General features: G+C 48.5%; 8 protein-coding genes and 1 further gene across 8 annotated transcripts; 7 read left to right on the top strand and 2 right to left on the bottom strand.

The window, feature by feature from the left end:
* Window positions 1-374: 374 nt before the first annotated feature.
* Window positions 375-3,375, top strand: DFL_006838 (uncharacterized protein; the record flags this gene model as incomplete). The annotated part of the gene is made up of 8 exons (XM_067636326.1): window positions 375-431; window positions 512-1,236; window positions 1,321-1,460; window positions 1,532-1,686; window positions 1,748-1,861; window positions 1,925-2,194; window positions 2,253-2,974; window positions 3,075-3,375. The coding sequence occupies 8 exons, from the start codon at window positions 375-377 to the stop codon at window positions 3,373-3,375; spliced, it is 2,484 nt and encodes an 827-aa protein (XP_067487955.1).
* An 872-nt stretch (window positions 3,376-4,247) lies between these two features.
* DFL_006837 (uncharacterized protein) lies at window positions 4,248-7,692 on the bottom strand (the record flags this gene model as incomplete). Its single annotated transcript, XM_067636325.1, has 6 exons — window positions 4,248-4,393; window positions 4,460-5,237; window positions 5,295-6,828; window positions 6,910-7,197; window positions 7,271-7,281; window positions 7,654-7,692. 6 exons carry the CDS (start codon window positions 7,690-7,692, stop codon window positions 4,248-4,250), a joined length of 2,796 nt encoding a protein of 931 aa, XP_067487954.1.
* A 42-nt stretch (window positions 7,693-7,734) lies between these two features.
* On the top strand, window positions 7,735-9,213 carry DFL_006836.
* Window positions 9,214-9,608: 395 nt separating this feature from the next.
* Window positions 9,609-10,557, top strand: DFL_006835 (uncharacterized protein; the record flags this gene model as incomplete). The annotated part of the gene is made up of 6 exons (XM_067636324.1): window positions 9,609-9,616; window positions 9,669-9,792; window positions 9,855-9,882; window positions 9,942-9,973; window positions 10,027-10,222; window positions 10,310-10,557. The coding sequence occupies 6 exons, from the start codon at window positions 9,609-9,611 to the stop codon at window positions 10,555-10,557; spliced, it is 636 nt and encodes a 211-aa protein (XP_067487953.1).
* A 569-nt stretch (window positions 10,558-11,126) lies between these two features.
* Window positions 11,127-11,991, top strand: DFL_006834 (uncharacterized protein; the record flags this gene model as incomplete). Its single annotated transcript, XM_067636323.1, has 3 exons — window positions 11,127-11,306; window positions 11,427-11,836; window positions 11,904-11,991. 3 exons carry the CDS (start codon window positions 11,127-11,129, stop codon window positions 11,989-11,991), a joined length of 678 nt encoding a protein of 225 aa, XP_067487952.1.
* A 951-nt stretch (window positions 11,992-12,942) lies between these two features.
* Window positions 12,943-13,968, top strand: DFL_006833 (uncharacterized protein; the record flags this gene model as incomplete). The annotated part of the gene is made up of 1 exon (XM_067636322.1): window positions 12,943-13,968. The coding sequence occupies one exon, from the start codon at window positions 12,943-12,945 to the stop codon at window positions 13,966-13,968; it is 1,026 nt and encodes a 341-aa protein (XP_067487951.1).
* Window positions 13,969-16,205: 2,237 nt separating this feature from the next.
* DFL_006832 (uncharacterized protein) lies at window positions 16,206-16,875 on the top strand (the record flags this gene model as incomplete). The annotated part of the gene is made up of 2 exons (XM_067636321.1): window positions 16,206-16,463; window positions 16,753-16,875. The coding sequence occupies 2 exons, from the start codon at window positions 16,206-16,208 to the stop codon at window positions 16,873-16,875; spliced, it is 381 nt and encodes a 126-aa protein (XP_067487950.1).
* A 1,715-nt stretch (window positions 16,876-18,590) lies between these two features.
* Window positions 18,591-19,682, bottom strand: DFL_006831 (uncharacterized protein; the record flags this gene model as incomplete). The annotated part of the gene is made up of 6 exons (XM_067636320.1): window positions 18,591-18,709; window positions 18,775-18,961; window positions 19,019-19,296; window positions 19,414-19,464; window positions 19,553-19,572; window positions 19,639-19,682. 6 exons carry the CDS (start codon window positions 19,680-19,682, stop codon window positions 18,591-18,593), a joined length of 699 nt encoding a protein of 232 aa, XP_067487949.1.
* Window positions 19,683-20,328: 646 nt separating this feature from the next.
* Window positions 20,329-21,603, top strand: DFL_006830 (uncharacterized protein; the record flags this gene model as incomplete). Its single annotated transcript, XM_067636319.1, has 3 exons — window positions 20,329-20,825; window positions 20,910-21,288; window positions 21,346-21,603. The coding sequence occupies 3 exons, from the start codon at window positions 20,329-20,331 to the stop codon at window positions 21,601-21,603; spliced, it is 1,134 nt and encodes a 377-aa protein (XP_067487948.1).
* Window positions 21,604-21,855: the final 252 nt, after the last annotated feature.

The raw sequence follows: 21,855 nt of genomic DNA, 5'->3' as shown, positions 1-21,855 counted from the left end.
GAAATGTGAATTGTGTTTGTTGACGTCCCTTTGTAAATGGAATGCGGTAGAAACACAGGGTGTTCTGGGTTGTTGCGTGCGACCTGCTTTGTCACGCAGCAGCCCGCTAAGTACTCGGTAGCTTCGTAAATACGGATTCGGTTGGTACGCAGCGCTATAGCTTGCTCCAACATCACTCACCCCTGCTACTATAATCATCTCCTCTTGCCACGGGCATCGCCTTCTCGAGATTCACGCGTCAATACTTCAGCTTCTTCATCACCTTATTCCTCGATAATACATCTCTTCTCTCAACAACAACCGTATTCCATTTGTCCCTGGCGCCTTTATCGATAACCCCACGTTCACCCTAGCTCCAACATCCCACCATAACCATGGCCAAAGACCTACCTTTCAAACTCTCCCAGACGCTCGTTGGGCATGGTGAAGATGTAGGAAGCTCGCAAATCTATTCGTATCTTTACTTTTATAGCAAAGCCGAGCTAACCATACCTCTTAACTCGATATGAAGGTCAAAGACGTCCTCTTCGTCGATCCTACCACCATCATCTCCTGTTCTCGCGATGCGACTGTTCGAATATGGCGTCCCTTAGCCTCAGGGGAAGATAAAGACCATTCTCTGGATTCCTCAGCGCAGGATTCTAACGCCATGGACACCGATCCTCCACAAACGTCTGGAGCTACAGCCGGAACTGAATCTACGCCTAACCCACCAGTTACAGACCCTGCCACTTCTCTAGCTACAACCGTGTCAGTTTTCACCGACACCATAAACTCCAATGCCCAGGGATTTGTCAACTGCATCGCCTACATGAAACCCGATGCCGAACATCCAGAAGGTCTGGTCATCAGTGCTGGTCAAGAATCCCTAATCGACGTTCGGCCACCGGGGTACCTTGGTCCCGACGCTGCATATCTCCTAATCGGACATTCTGGAAATGTTTGCTCTCTCGATGTACACGGTGCTACTATTATCAGTGGTAGTTGGGATAAAACGGCCATTGTGTGGAAAAATTGGGAGAAGAAGTATGTGCTTGAGGGACATACGGCTGCGGTGTGGGCTGTTCTGGCGGTTTCGGATACGGAGTTTATTACGGGATGTGCGGATGGGAAGATTAGATGGTATCATGAGAATCAGCTTTATAGATCGGTGCAGGGGCATACTCAGCCGGTTAGAGGGATTCACAGGCTGCATGATGAGAAGGACGGGGCGTTTATTACCTGTGGGAATGATGGGTATGTCTTTGCCTTTTTTTTTTTTCGGGGGGTCGCCACGTGGATCGTTGGAGAGTATGTCTGCTAACAACATGTGGTTTTTAGGGTTATTAAGTCTTGGACGAAGGAAGGGAGAGAGATCGAAACGGTCTATGCGCACAATGCGTATATATACTCGATCACGGTTCTGCCGAATGGAGAATGGGCGTCCTGTGGTGAGGATAGGACTTTGAAGGTTTGGAGAAGTATGTGGGCCCTTTCTATCTTACACTTGAATACGCGAATCGGTTGCTTACAATTGTGGTGATGACTATAGAGGCACAATGTTTACAGTCGATTTCTCACCCTTGTATAAGCGTCTGGTGTGTTTCGGCCAGCCCCAACGGGGACCTAATTACAGGAGCCAGCGATGGAGTTTTGAGAATTTGGTCGAGGGAGCCTACGAGACAGGCAGACGAAGAGACGTTAAAGGTACGATTGAGCCTTCTAAGATGACCAAACTCAAAGTCGGGGGCTAATTGGTGGGTTTTAGGCATACTCTGAGGCTATTGCAAACACTACAATTGCTGAGGAAACTACAGATATTGATAAAGCATCGTTGCCGGGAATGTCTGCCCTGGGTCGTCCCGGAAAGTATAATGGAGAGGTATGCTAACACTACGAATCCTTGCAGTGTATTCTGCGCTAATAGGTTGTCCTATGGTGATAGAAAATCCATATCAATAACGAGGGAAATGTCGAGGCATACCAATGGTCATCGACTGAGACGACATGGGAACAAGTTGGTGTCATCGCGTCTGCCGTTAGTAGCGGCAGGAAGGTTGAATACGACGGACAATTTTACGATTATGTCTTCGACGTCGATTTCGAGGAAGGGAAGCCACCGAAGAAGTTACCATTCAACGCCTCACAGAACCCATGGGATGCGGCAAGGCTCTTTCTAGAGAGGAATGAATTGCCAATGTCGTATTTGGACACAGTAAGTTTTGGTTATCATATTATTAGAGGACCTAGTAACTAATAGGGACCCCGCGTAGACGGCCAATTTCATCGTTCAGAATACGAGAGGGACTCAGATAGGTGCCTCGCAACAGCCACAGCTACCTGCTAGCGCAGATCCGTTTGGTATTGAGAATCGATACCGCCCCGGTGATGAGCTTAACACGGGGACCCAGTCATCTGCTCCACCACCACCCCCAAAGGTGCTTCCGTGGAAGACATACCTCGATATCGCCAATGTGAATCTTGATGCGGCAGCGAAGAAGATTCTCGACCATAATGCATATTTCCTTTCTATCGGACAGAAGGAAAAGTCTTTGAATGACGAGGATTTACAAGCCTTGAAGGCATTGACTGGATTTTTGGCGAAACCCTCAGCACCAACATCGGCTTCAGCTAAGAGCTCTGCTGCAGTTACGGACGGGCTCGCGCTTTTGATCAAGATTATTACGGAATGGGAGGGTGTCCGGAATCTTGCAGCACTAGATCTTCTCCGAGCCTTGGCGAGATACAGTCCCGCTGTTGTTACTTATGGGGTTGATATAGTTGAGATTTTGGATACGGTTGGGTGTTTTCAACCTGCGAATGCCAGTCATGCGATCTTTGGGGTGCGAGTTTTGTTGAACTCGTTCCATCATGCTGAGGGGTTGGAGTATGTTACTGGAGAGAAGGTGTATGAGATTCTAGAAAAGGTCGGATCGGTGGTGGAAGGGAGTGCGAATCGGTTGTTGCTTATTTCGGCAGATACGTTGTTTCTCAAGTAAGACTTGCCTTTCTTCCTTCGTTTCTTCGTTTCTTCTTCTTCTCGACTGAGAGGTTTCATCGTCCCTTTTACTAACCCGAGGCTTCTCAATATTCAGTTACGCCGTAAAAATTTCGAAATCGACCAACAAAACTGAGGAAGAAAAAGCGATCAGCTTATTACAGGTTCTGATAAGGCGAGTGCAGAACTATACCGATACAGAGGCCTTGTACAGGGCGATCATGGCACTTGGGACGTTATTGGCGACTGGGAAGAGGAGTTTTTATGGTGCTGTGGAGAAGTTTGGGACTAAGAGGGTGGTCGAGGAGGTCGTGAAGAAGATTGATGGGGAGAAGGAGAAGAGGATTGTGGATGTTGCGGCTGAGATTGAAGTTTTGATTTCGAATTCGGGGAGGTGAAGTGTTTCCACATTCGGACCCGTCACCAGTTATCTCGGGGATAATCAGTGGAGAGGATGGGGTTTGCGATCAACTTTTATCAAGATTTCTTTCTTTCTTTCTTTCTTTTGGTAATAGAATAGGCATTGATCGATGCATGATATACTGCGGCGAAAGCATTGACTATACATTACTTTACATAACTAGCAGGTTGATTCTTAGACGGGTTGGCCGGGTAGTTATCGACCTGCTTGGGGCTTCGAGCATACTTTTGGAGGCTTGAAATCTTGAGCCTTTATGTTTGCTACTAGCGCGGAGGGAATGGAAACGGAAACAAAAATATAATATTGGATATCAGATAGATTATCCTTTCCCTTAAGCTTCTGCCGACGGTTTTCATTTGAAATTGTGGATACGGTGGATATGCATTGGGGGTATTAGGAAATAAGTATTAGCTATTGATATGCTGCTCGCTCCTAGCTGCTGCCTGATGTTATTCGCTCGCGCTCCTTCCCCTTCCCCTTCTTCTTCTTCTTCTTCTTCCTCTCTAGCTTTCCATCTTACCCTTACCGATTCATACAAAAGGTTTTTTTTGTTTCGTAAAATAAATGAAGAAAATGCAACTCGTATGCTTATGATACTCCCCTACCGATAATGGTTATGCTGTCTAAGGAAGAGAAAGAAAGAAAAGCACCAAAAAAAAAAAATTTCCCCGCGTGGTATGATGATACATGGGGTTAAAAAAAAACGAAAGGCAATGACAATCGAGGGTTGGAAAGAAAAAATGAAAGGAAAGGAAACCGAACTGATACTTTGTCCTTTTGCTGCTGCCTTTTTTACCCATAAAAGGTGGTTACCACATAGGCAAGCACTCAAGTAGTCACCTTTTTGGCTTAAAAGCCTATCAATCTCATCAAGCCGTAGCCAACTGTGATGACTATTACGAAAGCCGCAATACTGCTGGGAACACCTCTGGTGATGAAATGGGTGACCCTTAGATATCTTTGACCGGTTTGGTTGTCTTCCATCATGATTGCGGCTATCGGGTTATATACGTTAGCAAACAAGCACCCAAGGAGGCAAAGGTCAAAAAGAGAGAACGTACTCATGTTCGGAAACCCAGAAGTCGGCAGACCCATCGCCGCCGAACACATCAAAGCGCTAACCATCACCAAAACCCTCGGATGCGGATCCTCCATCTGCGCACCAACCTGACTCACAATGGGCAAAATAATCAAAGCAGCAACGGTATGACTGATAAACGTCGCAATAACAAGAATCAACCCTGCAAAGGTAACGGCTACACCGTAAAGGCTCATGCTATTCGTTACATGCTCGATATTACGAGCGATGGTACGCAAAAGACCCGATGAGTTTACAGCTTTCCCCAGCGATAACCCACCGGCTGCGAGGATGATGATTGTCCAGAGGAAATTGTTGAAATCTTCTTTGGTTAGGATGCCGCTGCCGAAGAACATTACGATGGGGATGATGGCTATGACGCCCATATCGCCGAATTCGGCTTCTAAACTTCCCGCGAAGCACCAGAGGATGATGGTGGCGACGGTGACGAAGGAGATGAAGTATTGAACACCTGTGAATTTGTCCTTTATAGGCCTGATGGGCACGATGTTTGTGCCGCGGCCTGGCTTGAAGGTGACGAGGAGGATAGCCCAGATGGCGAAGATGGAGAGGATGGAGACCGGTATAGCGATGACGAACCATTCGCCCCAACTGGGTTCGGGTTTCATGTTTTTCAGGGCGATGATGTTTTGAGGGCTGGCGATCGGGGAGGCCATGCCGCCGACGTTGGAAGCGAGGGCGATGCCGAGGATTAGAGCTTTGCTCATGTTTGATTCCGCGGGGAGGTTTCGTAGCATCGGCTACGGTCATCGTTAGCAATGGGGACGTGTGGATTAACCGGGGAGGGGGTTCGGTACCTGGATGAGAGAATAGCAGAGCACCGGCGCCGCAACATTGCTGATCCACATGCTGGCAACCATTGCCACGAACATATTTGTCAATAGCACGGTTCTAGGCCTCGTTCCTGCCATGCTGACCACCTTCGTAGCCATCAATTTTGCAATATGGTACTTGCTCAAGGCTGCTGCGATTGTAAACCCACCGAGCAGCAGCATGATAACCGGCGTCCACATGGCTGCAAAGATGTATTTCGCCGTATCTTTAGCGTCCAGCCGGGCATGCGGTTTCTCATCTTCTCGGCATACTCTCAAGATAACCACAAGGAATGGTATCATCAGCGATGTTACGAACAGCGGGATGACCTCTGTTGCCCATAGTACGGATGCAAACACCAAGATCGCAAAACAGCCCCTTTGCTCCGCCGAATGAAACATCGGTGCAAATAGCAATGCGATAAATATCGCCGTCGCTAAGACCAATGTAAAGAAGTTCGAACTAATGAGCCATCGAGGGCACGTGATCTTTCCCAACGGTGTTCGGATTTCGGTCTTTTCCGATGGTGCTTCGTCTCCTTGGCGTCTGGTACGTTCTTCTGGGACATCGGCGCCGAGGAGGGTCCGTCTTATACCCAAATTGGCAGCTTGCGCCTTTCTTTCGATACCAATCATCTCCCTCCAGACCGTATTTCTCTCCCAAACAACGTGTTCTCTCAAGTATAATCTCAGCTCTTTCTTCGCTGTATCCAGATCGTCATTAGTGACGAGTTCAGCGTACACGGATTCAAGCTTTGCGATGCCATTTCCCAAGTCTTTCGCCGTTTTATTTCTGAATACGTACGCCGATTCCACGGACGTCGAGATGTACTTATCTCTCAGGTTCCGATTGAGAATCTTGTCGTACTTCTTCAGGGCCTTTGAAAAACCTGTTCTATTGAGCTGAACGAATGACTTGAGCTCGACCATGGATACATAAAGGTTGATCGTCCGTTTTTTGAGAGTGATACGTTCATCGTAAAGATCCGTGAGGATGCCTTCGTTAAATTCATCGTATACGAGGGAGGCGCGACGTTTTGCTTTTGCTTGGGTGGCAGAGAGAAGATCATTGCTACCGATCGTTCCCACCGTTGAACCCCGTTTGCGCCGTTTCACGTCCGCAGTGCTGGTACCAATAAGCTCATCTTCGGAGTTCTCGGAGTCGGAGTCGGATTGGAAGCCCTTGTGCCTGCCATGGATGGGGCTGAGTGCTGTTGGACTGGAGGCTGAAGCGTTGGAACGACGCTTGCTCAGGTAACCGCCGTCGATTTCGGTCGAACCGCTTAGTTCGGCGAGTTGGTTTTTCACATAAGCGTCCTTATCGCGGATGAGTTCGTCGAGGTCGGCGTAGAGCTCGAGTTCTTTTAATTGGTAGAAGGAAGCGATCTTTTCGAGTTCATTGTCGAGGGCACGTTTGAAGATCGGATCTGGATTGGCGTCGCCACGGATGAGGGCGGTATGTTCTTCGTCGTCGGCTTGTTGGGCGGCTTCGTTGACTTTCTTTTCGAGGGTGTATATGCTGTATTACCTTCGGTTAGCCACCGTACCAATCCCCTTGAAACGAAAGATCGAAGCATGTATAGGGATATGAAAAACGCACAGCTTCTTTAGGTTGGAATAGGCAATGTAATTGGAGCTCCATTCCGGAACGGCATTGAACTGAATGCTGTGACTGAACTTCATATCGAGAAACCGAAGCCACTTGGCTTCCCGCCGTTTCTCGCGGTCAGAGTCGAAGGGGGTGTCAGCGGTGGCGGAAGAGTTGGCCTCGGCAGGCCTGGGTAGTTCCCGAAGCTGGAAGGACTCGGTGGGTTCGGAGCGACCAGGGTCGTCGCCGTCGGCGTGTGAAGAAGTCCTGAAAGGAATGAGGCCGGACACGTTTGCCGACCTATTTTTTGGTGTTTGCGAGAGTTAGTTGTTTGGAATCGGCAAGGAATCGGCAAGGAAAAAGGAAGCCTTACGAGGAGAGGATCTTTTAAGGGATCCTGAGAGCTTGTTTAAATATTTTAATCAACCAACGACCAACGAGCTTCCAAGTCAAGATTCGATCTAGAAACCAGAAACGGCCACACGAGCAAGACAGGAAGACGAGAACGAGAACGAGGAGATCGGCCGGGGAATGCAAAAAATTTTCTGATAGCGAGCGTGGGGACTGGTACTTCTAGCTAGCTAGGCTCAGGACGTCGAAGGAACGGGGCTGTCTTGCCGACGACGGACGAATCATCGGGCGGGTGAATTGCAATTGTTGGTGTGCTTGGAGGTAAGATGTTTCTTATTCCTGCTAGAGTAAATATAATAATAGTAGCGGTACTGGGTACATTTGGTGGCGGCGGTGGGAACTGACACGGGGGGAAGCTGGATTGAGGAAGAGGGAGAGGCTCATGACGTGGATGGGATGGATGGATGGATGGGATCAAATCTGACGATGTGGTTCCTGGGTCGGCCTAACTGGGTCTCCAAACCCTACCCTGTCCGGTTCATCGTAGCACGGGACCCGCATTCGCTAACAAATTCACTTGATAGACACGATTGCATATGAAGCATCTCGAAAAGATACCCTGTACGGTATAAAGGATTGGAGTGGGAGTGGGGGTTACTGCACACGCGGGAAGCCAGGGAGTCGAGTTTAGTTTACGACAACTAAAAAGTACCCGATTCGAGATTCGATCATGCGCCCAAATCTCGTTTGAAGGACGTGCTTGACTCCAGGAATACTTAAGGACTGCAGCTGCAATCCAGACGAATCGGAGAACCCTCCGAGCCCACGTTTTCGGTATTTTATTATTTTCCATCGCATCTCTTTCTTTGTTTTATCACACGCTGACCGTGTTTGTTAAAGGGTGCAACGATGCTCGATATCAACCAGACCCAGATGTAAGTCATACTCCGCATCACACGACTCTTTTACCTCCTCTATCCTCGTGCTTCACTTGCCGTTGTACTCGCGGGGGGGCTGATGCTGGCTGATACCCGGGCTGGTGCCGCTATATTCCGTTGGTCGTTCTTGAAACCATACTAAAAAATTCTAATTTTTCTGGTTCGTCGATGTACCAGCGTATCGAGAGAGGACCTCATTCCACCGAAATCCCCAGAACGACCTGCTCAAGCCGTAGACTGGTCTTCGATCCTCGGATATAGTCTCAAGGACTCTTCACCTGCACAGGACGACGGCGACGATGATATCTCGATAGCATCCAACCCACACCCAACCGAAGTTTCCTTCCGACTCTTCGCTCCCGCAAAGAACGACAATACCACCACAGATGTACAAAGCTACATCCTCCCAGCCTCACCGCCGCCAGAACAACAGGCTTTGCTAGCGGCATCCTTAACAGCAGATATCCCTCCGGTCTCGCATTTCTCCGAACAAGACGTCCAAAATGCTCACGCAGCACACAGACCCACTACTTACTACCTTACCCCGCCGTTGGAAGAAGACGACCTTCGTGCCACGAGGATTCGTGATGTTGCTGTTTCCGGTGAACAGGTTTTGGAAGAAAGTCAAAAGTCGTGGCCGGGGTGCGAGTTGTCATGGAGGATCACAAAGTTGAGTCTGGTTAGTGGGAGAGATGCTGGATCGGATTCGAAGAGTGCGATGGTATCCGCATCGGTGTCGACGGCTGTTATGCCTTCGATAAAGGAAGGAAAGAAACGACACAGGCCGAACAAGAAACGACGGATAATATTGAGGAAAAGGCGGGTAGCTAAAGAGGAGGAGGAGGCCAAGATGTCGAAAAATGCTATCAAAAAGAAGAAAAAGAAGAAGAGGGATGAGACAACAGCTGCCGTTCAGGCTGTTGTACGTAAGAGAACAGAAGAGGAGGATCGAGAGAAGAAGGCAAGAATAAACCGTCTGAAGAAGGAGAGACGGAAGAAGATGAAAGGGTCGAGGGCGGAGACTTGATAGTAGTAGCGGGAGCAGCAGTAACGACGTTATGAACCTTCGATCGATTGTATAATATGTACGATATGTATTAAAATCAGTTATCACGAACATGCATGTACCATATATTCCTCTTCTACCGAGATACCCCTTCGGTGTGATAATTGGCACATTTTCATTGTTATCCTCATCTTCATCTTCGATTTCCCACCATAATGTAGCTCTATGGATCCATGGCTGGTGGTGCGACTGTTTCGGGCTACTGCAGCACAGCAACTTGCCGAAACACCAACCGCCACGGCGACCGACCAGCATCCCACCTTCAACTTCACACGACTGTTACTCCTCGTATCCACCAATCGTCTTTACCGACAAACCCCACCGGTACTTCATCACAGCCAAATAAACAAACCGCAATGGCGACGTAGGTTTCCATTCCCGAGCAACGAGTCGTTCGGCCGCTAACAGCGTTGCAGAAAACCAGGCTTCCGACCTAGCAAGGCGCGACAGGGCGTCACCAGCTTCCATCTGCGACAGTATGCACAGGCGACACTCGGCAGCGGTAGTTTGCGAAAGGTCGTCATGCTCCCCGAGGGAGAGGTACGATATCTACCTACGTATATTATATAGAATGTGGTGTGCTGATGCAGGAGATCGGATAGGACGAGAACGAATGGTTGGCATTCAACAGTACGTTACCTTGCTGGTGCATTGCTACGGTTGCTAAATACGGATAATGATTTTTATAGTCGTGGATTTCTACAATCAGATCAACTTGCTGGTATGTGAATCTGGCCTTTGACGGTTGGATCGAAGGACTGATGAGAGATATAGTTTGGCGCTGTCTCCGAGTTTTGCACTCCCGTCACATGTCCGGTGATGAAAGCGACGGATGAGTTCGAGTATCTATGGCAGGACAACGAGAAGTACCGAAAGCCGACCAAGATGCCGGCTTGTCAGTACGTCGAACACTTGATGTCGTCCATTCAGAAGAATGTCGATGATGATCAAGTATTCCCATCACGCAATGGTAAGAATACATCCCATGTCCTATATACCTTCTTCTTCTTATAGGGTATTCGGAGAATGCCCATGCTGATCAAATAATATTTCAAAGGCATCGACTTCGGTCCCGATTTCCGTAACCTGATCATGCAATTCTTCAAACGTCTTGCCCGCGTCTACGCCCACATCTACTGTCACCACTTCCCGGTTGTTGGGGCGCTGGCGTTGGACAAGCACATGAACACATCGTTCAAGCATTTCGTGCTTTTCGTCAAGGAGTTCAAGTTGGATCAGGGGAGGGATTACTGGGGTCCATTGAACGAGCTGGTTAATTCGATGATGGCGACGGCGGATCAATAGAATTACCCGAGCTTACCTCACCTGTGTAATACGATTCGTGACTGCGATTGCTTGGGTATTGATGCTTTGTATAACGGTTTAACTGCGAGCGTTTCGGACATGCATTTGGAATAGCGAGGGAAGGCGTTAACGTTTTGACCTGTTTCTTGTGAAGAATTGAATGCAAAGATGACATGTTCGGCTGGTAACAGCCGCCCAGCCGCATCAGCCTCCCTTCTTTGCCTCCCATCCTTCTTTCCCTGCTTCCTTTGGCCCCAACCAAACTTCTCGATCACCCTCGCCGCCGCTTCTACCTATTTTTATTCCATCCCATCGACGTCAGACGGCCTCCGAATCCTTTCCGTATAGCTATCGCCGACTCGTCCGAAGCGATTGCAATTTTTTGCCTCTTGGAACCCAAGCCGAAACGGTACATCGCTTGCTGCTTGCCTGACTGTCGCCCAGACTCCCAGCTTGCGTCAGCTGCCCTTTATCACCAACCTTCGACCCCTTCAAACCCACTTCTCCTCTTTAGTACCCACCACATCATATCGTTACCAACTACATACCCCCTAGAGCCTTCCTCCAAGATGGCCAGCGTACTGGACTCCGAACCCGGCTCCGAGCTCTTCGCTTCCTACGAAGCGGACTTCAAGCTCGTTCAGGCCGACATCAACCAGAAGCTCGAGCAAATCGCCGAACTTGCCGGAGAGCCGAAAAAGGCCGCCATCAGGGCGGCGCAGAGAGCAGCAGAGGAGGCCGATGAGATCGTATGTCCTCACCACCGTTCCGACAGGTTTTTTTTTTTTTTTACGCTTTCTGGGCTTCCCATCTTTCCCTGTTGCGTTCTAGCTAGATTGCTAACCTCCAAACGTTTGATCGTGCGATAGATCTCCCAAATGCGCATAGAAGTCCAAAACATCCCCACGAACATCCGTTCCAAATTCTCCCCTCGGGTTCGAAACTACGACCACGACCTCGACAAATCCAAACAATCCCTCAAGCGCGCTGCCGCCGAAGCCGACCGTCAAAACATCTACGGCGGGAAGGGTCCGCAAGGTCAAGATTCGGTATACGAACAGCGACAGCAGTTATTGTCCGGAACCGAGAGATTGGAGAGGAGTAACCAGAGATTGCAGAACAGTCAGAGGTTGGCGGCCGAGACGGAGAATATCGGGGCGGGGATTTTGGGAGATTTGTACGGTCAGCGGAGCACGCTTTTGCACGCGAGGGAGAATCTGTTGGAGGGGGAGGGGCATGTTAACAAGAGCGTGCAGACGTTGAGGGGGATGGCGAGGCGGTAGGTTCATCTTCCTTTTTTCCACCCCGATATTTCAGGCTAAGATGAAGATTTTGAAAATTATCAGGATGGCGACGAATCGCATGATTACTATTGCGATCATTACCGTGCTAGTTCTGCTTATCATTGCGGTTATTTTCAACAAGTTTAGGTGAAGGGCCGGCTGGAGTTTACGGATCAAATAGGAAAATTCGGGTTCTATATACAGTTGTAATTGAAGTGATGGAGAAGGCTTGTAAGGGCGACCGGATATTATAGAGAAAAGACGAGTCCCATCTTTCCCATGGTTTCGGCCTTTTGGGAGGGAGGGATACTTCCGGTCGCCGTAGGGGAGGATATTTTTTTTCTCGATCGATGCGTGTGTTTGAAGATTAACCTGTGGGTTATTATGATAACTCTTTTTGCTGTCGCCTGGATTTTCTTATACCGACCGCTCCCGCCCTGGGTGATTGCTGCTTGATCGGATTGGTGTACCATACATGCTCTTTACTTTCGAGCGATTTTGATGTTTCTTCTTGTTTTCCTTCCCTGTCGTTCGTACCAGGTTTCTTTTTCTTCTTTCTCGATTTCGATTTCGGTTTCGATTTCAAATTAGAACCGCTATCGGTCCGACTGGCGTTACCATCAGATCAGCTCGGTTCATGCACGATAACGGACCTGCATGGCCTCGAGGTCAAGGTCGAACCAAAGCCAACACCGGACGCAAAGCGGCCGGCATTCCCGTGATCCTTTCTGTTTTAGCGCGGCGGTCCCGTATCTTAAACCGATACCGCAGTAGGGAACCGGCATGGAGCTTTTGCATAAAGAGTCGGCCGTTTCGTCTCATGACGAAATGTCTCCCTCGAGGCTACTTTTTCTTACCTTACCCACGGATCAACGAAGGCATCGGTATGGCTTCGAAAGGTATGAGGCTTCCGTAAACCCCAGCGCCGGCGGCAACGCAACGGACCCGTTTCTTCCCTTCCGACGTCCGCGATATTTACCAGCGCCGATATCGACCTTCACCCGAAAACCTTCATCCGTATCCAATCTTCGATATAGATAAAAATACAAATTTAAATTTAAAAATATATAGTTATATATATATATATAAAATAAAAATAAAAATGACAACGACCCCCACCCCGCCACCACCCACGATAACCTCCCTGGTCCTGATCCCCCCAATCCTCGACTGCATCGTAACCTACCTCCACACCCTCGACCTCCTGAACTGGTCTTCGACATCTCTCACAATCCGTACCCACCTCCTCTCCTCCCACGCCGCCTGGCGCGCAATATCCTTTTATACTCCGTCCCGCCCGCTCGAACGTCGAGGAAACGTCACCAGCGTATTTGCGAGTACGATTGCGGTTAGGAGTCATCACGTCAGCCCTAGGACTTTATCACCTGTTGATGACGATACCGAACACGGTGATAGGTATGTTTTAGGAAAGAGTGGCGGAGGGGGGATGAAACATTTATCGATCGATACCACGCTTACGGTGCTCGCAAGACTGCTGCCGTTATCGATGTACACGTCGATAGATTTGAGCAGGACGCTGGCGGATAAATATCTATTAAGGGATTTGGTTGATAACTGTTCCGGGTTGAGGTATTTGAAACTTGAGGATTGTCCGAAGGTTAGGGTTGCGGATATCGTGGTTGGATTATACGGCGTCGAGAAGAGGGTTTTGAGGGTTATTAAGACGGGAGGGGATGGAGGAGGGGGGGTTAGTCTTGTGGCTGAGGTTATGGGAAGGACGAGGGTTGTTAGTAGTACTAACAACAATACCGAGGGGAAGAATGGCGAAAGACATGCAATGTTATCACGACTGACGCATATTCATACGAAAGAAGTGAGGGATGGACTGTATAGATTGAACGAATTGAGAGATGGGGTTAGAGGGGAGATAGCGAGGGTTATGAGTCGAATGGAGGATGTATACGAGTATCCTGATATGCCGGATACGCTGGAGTTCGAAAGGAATAAAGGGACGGTGCAGCTGAGGGAGATACAGACGGATTTGAAGTTACATAGGAGTACGTATAGCGGACCGGGATGGTTGGAGAGGCTGGCGTATTCGCAGGGGGATTATTTGTGGGTGCTTTGTAGGTTGTTGGGGGTTAGGTTGGTTTGTGCGGATGCTTGATATTGAAGCAAGGGGGTTAATATAATACAGGTCTGGAAGCTGTGATGGAAGTCGAAGATCATCTCAAGTGCTCATGTCGTGCAGATATGCATGCAAGTTACGTTTTTTTATATCGAAAAATGCCAATTCGTCAATTGGGTCGGTTCCAGGGTTACATTTAAACAACAGCTGTCGACGGAGCGATGACGGTTAGCCGTCGGAGAAAGGGGATCTTGCATGGATTTCGTCTTCATAACAATGATACTGTGTCGTAATAATAATAATAATAAAGTCGAGTAGAGATAGCCCGGCTAAATTAGAGTCGTGCAACAGTCGAAACGAACGCGAACGAGCCAAGCGAAGACGAATAGGCCCTTGGCCTTGGTCCCAGCTTCGAACGTAAGCGAAAAGCAAAACAGGGCGGACACTTTGGTTGGGACTTTTAGCGAAAGGAAGCTGGGGGCGAGGGACAAGGGCAGCATGCAAACCATTGAAGGTTTTTTGTCGAACGAACATGGGCAATTCTTTCTTTTCCTCTGTGGAAAGTGGCCGAAAAGGAATGTTAATTAGAAAAAGGAGGGCTTTTCGGTTTAGTGAGGATTTTGGAGAACAGGCTGGTTCCCTGTCCTTTGCATAGTTTGGTTTTGGTACCTCGCATGCGGTTTCGAGTTTTAATCGTATCGTTGGTTTTACGTGCGACAATCGAGCTGCGTACGGGGCCGGATCAAATGCTTCTGCCTTGGCCTTGCTTACCGGACGTGTCCACGGAATGTCGGCGTTCCGACGAAGAGGTCGAGAAGATATTATGCAGGCATGGTGGCCGATTGTCACAGCACGAGGTTATAAAAAGTGCACGCCTGTTATTAAGTAATTATCGGGGAGAAAAAGAATAAGAAAAAGAAGAAAACCCCGGGGTGCATCGCTTCTATTTAAATGGTATTGCATCGATGGGAAACCGTCGGAATATCGATGTGGGAAACGGCAGCTCCTGCACGAAAGAGGGTCGAACGTGTGCTCGAACATGCAAAGAAGTTAGTAGGCACCAAGAGCAGTCACCCAAAGCTAGTTGGAATAACTCGCCGGCAGAAGAAACATAGGATCTCAGTTTGAAGTTTGCAGATGAACCAGAAGTTTCTGGTTTTTGTGAGGCGGACCATCTTGCATTCCACCAGTTCGTTTCGGGCCAACGCCAGGCCTTTCTTCTCTGGCTGCATCGATCTGGGCTTTTTTAGGTGCAGTTGCAGGCGCACTTGACGTTTTTCTTCCTTTCTTCGAATCTTTTCAATCGAGGTTCCTTATTTTCCCGATACCTAGGTGGTTTTTGTTCGAGATACCCTCCGAAAAACCCAACCGAATCGAGGCTCTTTAGAAATCTGCTCTGTTGCACAGCAGTGGTACTTTGGCTCATTGCTCGAGCTCGCCGTCCGCCCGCACTCGCACTTGCACTCGGACCCGGTCTTGTTCTTCTCGTTCTTGTGTTTATTATCCCTGTTTCCGTTAGTGGTAGATATTGAGGTAGAAGTAGGTGTGGTGAGAGAGAAGGTTGGATGTCGCTAAGAGGTAGATTGGCTTTGATTGCATTGGCTTGATCCTGTTCATCGTCAGCTTCAATTTAATTTCTGACCTTCTTTCTTTCTATCTCTCTCCTCTCCTTCTCTTCTATTCCGACCGCCGACATCGCCATCGCCATCTACAACCTCACTAACAACGCAGGCCGCACTGCTTCGTCCAACGTACTCGGCACTGCTGATGCTGCTGCGGTAACGAATCTCCTTTCTGTGCCACCGCCCCCAACCAGCAACCTCATCGCCAACCAAGACCTGTGTTGCCCTGTCCCGGCCCCAAAGAAAGAAACCGACACTGCACTCCATTGCATTCCATCGACTGCTGTTAATTGCCACAGAATAGCCCTTCCCCGTATGTAACAGAGTTCCCACCGAATCTCTTCCATTTCATTTAATCACCACCATCACCGCCACCACCACCACCTCGTCCCACAACATCAAATCCCACTTCGACATCTGACCGCTTCCCAACTAACCAATCATCCACCCTGGAATTCGAAGGAACGGGCAGTCGAGGCGACACAATTCAATTATCTGCTGCCGCCGATCAGACCCGCCCAAGGATAAAATTCTCACCTGGCATCATTCGAACATCTTCGGGACTCTGATTGCTTTTGCATCTTTTCCTCCCTACATAGATTTCGTTTTTTGTCCCGAAAAGAAAGAAAAAGAGAAAGAGAGACTCTCTTAACTATGCCGGTTCGTCGCGGTCTGCCTCTCCTCGGGGCTCCCAAAACCTCGGTCGCGTCCGAAGGCCCAGTTCCTGTCATCGCTGCTAGACGAGTTCTCCCAAATCTGCCTCCACCGCCACCTCCAGGGTCCGGTTCGTCGCAGCATCCTCAATATCCACCCGAAGATACAACTCTACAGCAGACTACGACGACGACCCCTAACGGAGGAACCGTAACCTTGGTTAACACCCAGCCTGGAAACGGCAGTGATATCTTGATCGTAAGTGCCATATTCCTTTGCATTCCTCTGAAATCAGAATTTTCTCGTTCCTTTTTTTTTTTGTTCCTTTTGGTCGCAGGGGTCTTGTCCTTGGTCTGCATCATGTTTCGTGACCCAATTGACCGCACGACACGACAACCTGCATCTCTTGCTTGCATGCCTAACTTCTTCGCCTTGTCCTTTACACCCCTCCATTTTCGCACCCAACCCTGCTCTTTACAAGATCAGTATCGTTTGTTCGAGAACCAGATTTGTTAACCAACCGGAATTGATGCTTCTGGGTTTACAGAGTGCTAGCGAATCTGCAAACATCGTCTCCATCCATCTTATCAACGGCAAGACCTTGAGAATAGTATGGGAGAATGCTGGCCCTGCATTGCCTCCCCCGCCACCTCCTCCATTGCCTCAGTAAAGTCGCCATATCTCTGCGACCTTGAACAATTGACCCTCTAGCACAAATCATTCTACTCTCCCGGCTCTCGTGCTACAATCCCGACTTTCTCGAAACTGCATTGGCTGCTTTGAAAACGTATTTTAGGACACAGACGTCGGAACGATCGATACCGGATTCCCCGAACCCAACAATCGGCGGTCGACTTCACATCTGTTCCCTTCTCATACAACTTGCTTCTAACTTTCCAACTATTACCTTTTTCTCTTTTCTTTCCTCTTCGATATGAATTTTTTCTGTGTGTCTTTTATTTTCATCAAAATATGAAGGGAAGGGAGTTTTACTCTGGTCGGCGCAACAATGATTTCCTTTATTTTTTTACTATTACTCTGTTCATGAATGGCCTTATGTTGTTTTTCCTGCGAAAATTATTCCCCCGTGCTTGCCTGATTGTTTTTTCCCTCTGTTGAAATGATATATCCCATCAGCTTTTTTCTCCCGTTCCTGCTTCCCCCGGCTCACTAATACCTATACCTCCCGCTTGTCCTTTCTCTCTCTCTCTCCATAGCTCTGGCAATTCAGCGTCCGTCCGTTTTCGATCCCTATACCATGCTCTGCACTCTCCGCTCTCCCTTCTTCATTAATCGCTTTCTCTGTGTTTTTTTAAAGGATCGGCCGGTTTGTGAAGAAGTGATGCTTTCCGTTTAACTTCATTGTTGCTATCCCCTTTTCCCTTTCTCAAAAAAAAAGCTCTCCTATCGATTATGGCTTGTAGTTTGTGCCTCGAAGCAAATTACTATGCTTTTTGCTCCCTGCGATTTCTTTATACGACAGCGTCACACCCTTGCCTCACTCTTCGCTTTACCGCCGCTGCCCTCTTTTTTTTTTATATATATGTGAATTAGAGGGAAAAAAATTTAAAAAAGGAACAAATACGCATTTGTATGTATACCTTTCGTGCGACTCTACAAGACGGATCGTTTAAAACGTGAACGGCTGTAGCGGATTGCGATCCGTCTCGAAGAGCTCGAAGGATGCTTTCAAGATATAGATTCCACCGGATATACAATGCAGCCATAAGGAAAAAATAAACCATCATGATACCATTTACAAAAAAATCCGAAAAAGGGTATTTCCCACTCCCTCACCAAGATACGAAGCCAAATTCGGTCCCTAAAAAAGCGGGAACCCTTCCGTACCGATACCTACATTACATCCTCCGTTTCCAAAGGACGACCTCATCACTGATTCCAAAACCTTGCACACCAATGGCCACAAGACGTGTTCACTATAACGGTGGCAAGGCCAGGCGTGATGAGGGGTAAAAATTCAGGTGATATACAAACCACAACGAGTGCGATTTCAAAAGGGGAATGGGTGATATCCCCTCCCACTTTATTTCGTACCAAAAGATATGGTACGAAGATAAAAGAAAGGGAAGGATATGAATGTTGGATATTTGCAGCACAGACTAATTGACACGCCATAGAGGAAAGGAAACCGTGGGGGTTTACTGGCTTTGTGGCAACTTAATGGTGCGCAGGTATGGATGGGAAGAAGGGGAGATGCAGTAGTGGATACCTTTGAGGAAACGTGGATTTGTCCAACTTCTTTTTTGTTATATTCTTTGATCTAAGCTAGTAGTCTAAGGGCAAGACGAAAGTATGCTCTGACCAAATCTGCCCTCCCCACTGACGAAGGTGACTAGTTGCAAGGGGGGGTAAGGTATTAGTAACTTATAAGTTCGTAAGATAGTCTTCGATTTCCTGTGGTGTTAGCTTTCTAAATCTAGGACCTTGGGCGCCTTCGACGCCGTCATAGCCTAACAGGTGGTCTGCTGGAGGGCCGACAATGCCTGCAGATGGTGTTAGCAGACCGTCGTTCCATACTTTGTTTCTGAGATGGAGGATAGAGACATACCAATCTCCACGGTATCACCGTTCATCTCTCCCTCAATCGTCTCCTTCAGTGTCAACAACGCAACATGGATAGCATCCTCCAACTCCAAACCCTCCGCATACCTCTTCTCCAAGAAAGTCTTCGCACTGGTCGCACTCTTCCCTATCGCCGTCGCCTTCCAAGGGAAATAGCTCCCGGAAGGATCAACCTGATACAAACTCGGTTGATTCGTATGTTCATCCCACCCAGCCACCAAAATACTCACCCCGTAAGGTCTAACACCACCGCTCTGCGTAGCCTCCTGTACAACCCTGGCGACCTCTTGAACGAGAATACGAGTTGGAGGGTATTCGTTGTAGATACGTTTGTAAGAGGTGTGTGAAACTTTTCTGGCTTTGTCGACTAGGACGCGGAAATCCGGTCCCATGCCGGCGTAGACCATGCCGATGTTTGGGGTTATGAGGGAGATTTTTTCGAGAGAGTTGGGAGTTATTAGGGATGAGGAGGATTTTTTTTCAGTAGCGAGGACGACACCGTTTGTTGCTGGTGGTTCGAACCGAGCCGGATCGGGGATAGTGTCAGTGACATGGTTTGGCTATTGGCAGGTGGGATATAACAAAGTGATGATGATGATATAGAAGAGAAAGACCGGAGGTGTACCTTTGATCCCGAGGGCTGTTATTCCTTGGTTGACAGCATTTAGAGCGTATTCTGTAGGCCGCAAGGGATAGGACGTTAGATAGATGGAATTTGAAAAGTGGGATGGTATGGAATAGCTTGGTAGGGTGTGTTCGCGAACCTATCTGAACGAGCTTTCCACTGTACGATCACCATCGTATTAGCGATCCTGAAGCTTGAGATGGTAATATAATGGAGATTACGTACCTTGGGGAGAAGGTGGTTAACGAGAAGGAGTATCGGTCTGCCATGGTGGGTATCTATCTATCTATCCAAGCTCCAAGAGAGCTACAAAGGACAGCTGAAAAGAGGAAAGATGAAGACAGTGGGAGGGTATCAATCCAAGCTGTCGTAATTGGAGATGAAGCTCCGACGTCGTAGATGAGGAGGCGGTAGAAGTGGAGATGGTTAGGAGTAGTGGGAGTGGAGAGGATAGTGGAGGTTACGCGGCAGCAGCAGAGGAGCGTGTTTGAGGTGAGGTCGCCGGTCTACTAACAGCCCAACGCAGAGCCGCTTAGTCAGCCGCCACCGTTCTTAAGATTGACGTTTCGAACCACGTTTAGCTATTAAATAGCTCGGGCATCTCGAAGGTTTATTTGGGCCGGGGCTGTTGATCAAAACGTTTAAAACTAAGCCTTGGTCTGCGTGAATTGGACAGCCTGGACAGTTTGCAGTGCGGCGTCCGGATGGAATAATATCATATTACGGGGAGCCTCGTCGCCCGCATTTAATCCCTCTGGCTGTCATATAATGCCCCAAGCATCCTGCCTTCTCCTGAGGACTTACCCCTCCTAACTGCCACCGTCGCTGCCACTGCTACTACTAATACCCCGAATCTAGTATCGCCGATACTCTACCACTGGTACTCTTTCCTTTCTACATCAACGTCCGTCAAAGATGTCCAGTTCGGAAGCCGACCCCGAGTACATCTGGGTCAGTTCGAACACCCCAGGCGGTTGGGACGCAGAGCCAGCGCTTCCGGACGTCACCAATCCAGATCCGACAACATCCGGCGCAAACCAACATTCTTTTGCTTCCTCTTCGGCCGGAGCAGGTCCATCGTCAACATCACAACCTACACAAGAACAACCTCGGCGACGTCGTCCGGTACTCAAACAATGCCGAATCTGTCTCGACCAAACCACGGAAGACGTCGATCCAGAACTCGGTCGTCTTATCTCTCCGTGCAAATGTAAAGGCTCGGCACGTTATGTCCACGAGGAATGTCTTCGAGCCTGGAGGTTACATTCTGCCAATTCACAGAGCTTTTATAAATGCCCGACATGTCATTTCGAGTATCGGTTCTTGCGACTTAGGATCGCACAGGCGATGGCTAGTACGGCCCTAGTCGGTTCGATCACGGCATTGATTCTGTTGATTACGGTTTATATTTTGTATGGTTTACCCCCCCTTTTCTTTTCCATCATTGCGACATCAATGGCCGAAGTGGTATTGAATGCTAACCGCTATTTAACCAGGGGCTTCGTTGCCGACCCGATCATAAACCTCTACATAAACCCCTGGTACGCCGTCGAAGGTGGTAACTTCTCCTTCACAATCAATGGTTTCACAGTCTACGGTCCCGCTCTCCACAATACCCCTCGCAATCCTCCAATCCCTCGTTCGGCAGTCGGAGTAGGGATTGTAGAACACATGGTACGTGGGTTTAGTGCTCTCGGACTTATTGGATTTGGAAAGGTCTTGATCTTCTCGCACCATTGGATTCGGTATATCTTTGGGGGACCGGGTGTCAGGCGAGGGGATGGAAGGGATCGGATGGGGCAGTTGAGTTGGATTATTATCATATGGGGGGTTGTTAACTTTTTGATATTTGTGTGGGGGTATGTGAAGAATTGGGTAAGTAGATCGGGGTCTATTGGCTGAGGGAGAGTTTCGATGCTAACAAATGTTTAGACGAAGCATATTCTAGATAAGATTGCGGTTGGAGTAGCGGATATCGGGTCCGAAGAGGATGATGAGGAGGAAGAGGAAGAGGGTGCTGCAGAGGGAAAAGTTCCAAAAAAAGACGCCAAGGAGGAGGTTAAACAGGAGGAGGTTAAAGAAACAGATGTGAAAGAAGAAGTCATCGATGAAAAGGAAGTTAAGGAGGAGGTCCCTGAAGATGGACCCGTCAAAAGGAAGGGCTTCACAACAGAGCAGACAGAGTCCTAGCTTGAACTCTCCCGGCTAGGGATCGATACTGACCCTCCCTGATTATTAGAATCGTACTGGAGTTTGGGGATCGGGCGTTTATTCTTCGGCAATTGCTTCTTTCCATTCTTGTTTTATCCATCGTTCGAATAGCGTTTATAATACTTCCGAATGCCCGTACCTCGGTTCTTTTCCTTTCTACCTAATATGAATGTATCATGTCCCTCTTATTCAGAAAATGTCAATACGATCATTGAACATATGGATATATTT

Source organism: Arthrobotrys flagrans, assembly GCF_004000055.1.
Source record: "Arthrobotrys flagrans strain CBS H-5679 chromosome Unknown unitig_8, whole genome shotgun sequence".
Classification (NCBI taxonomy): Eukaryota; Fungi; Ascomycota; class Orbiliomycetes; order Orbiliales; family Orbiliaceae; genus Arthrobotrys; species Arthrobotrys flagrans.
Note: the sequence above shows the minus strand (reverse complement) of the source record. Positions and strands in the feature narration are given on the sequence as shown.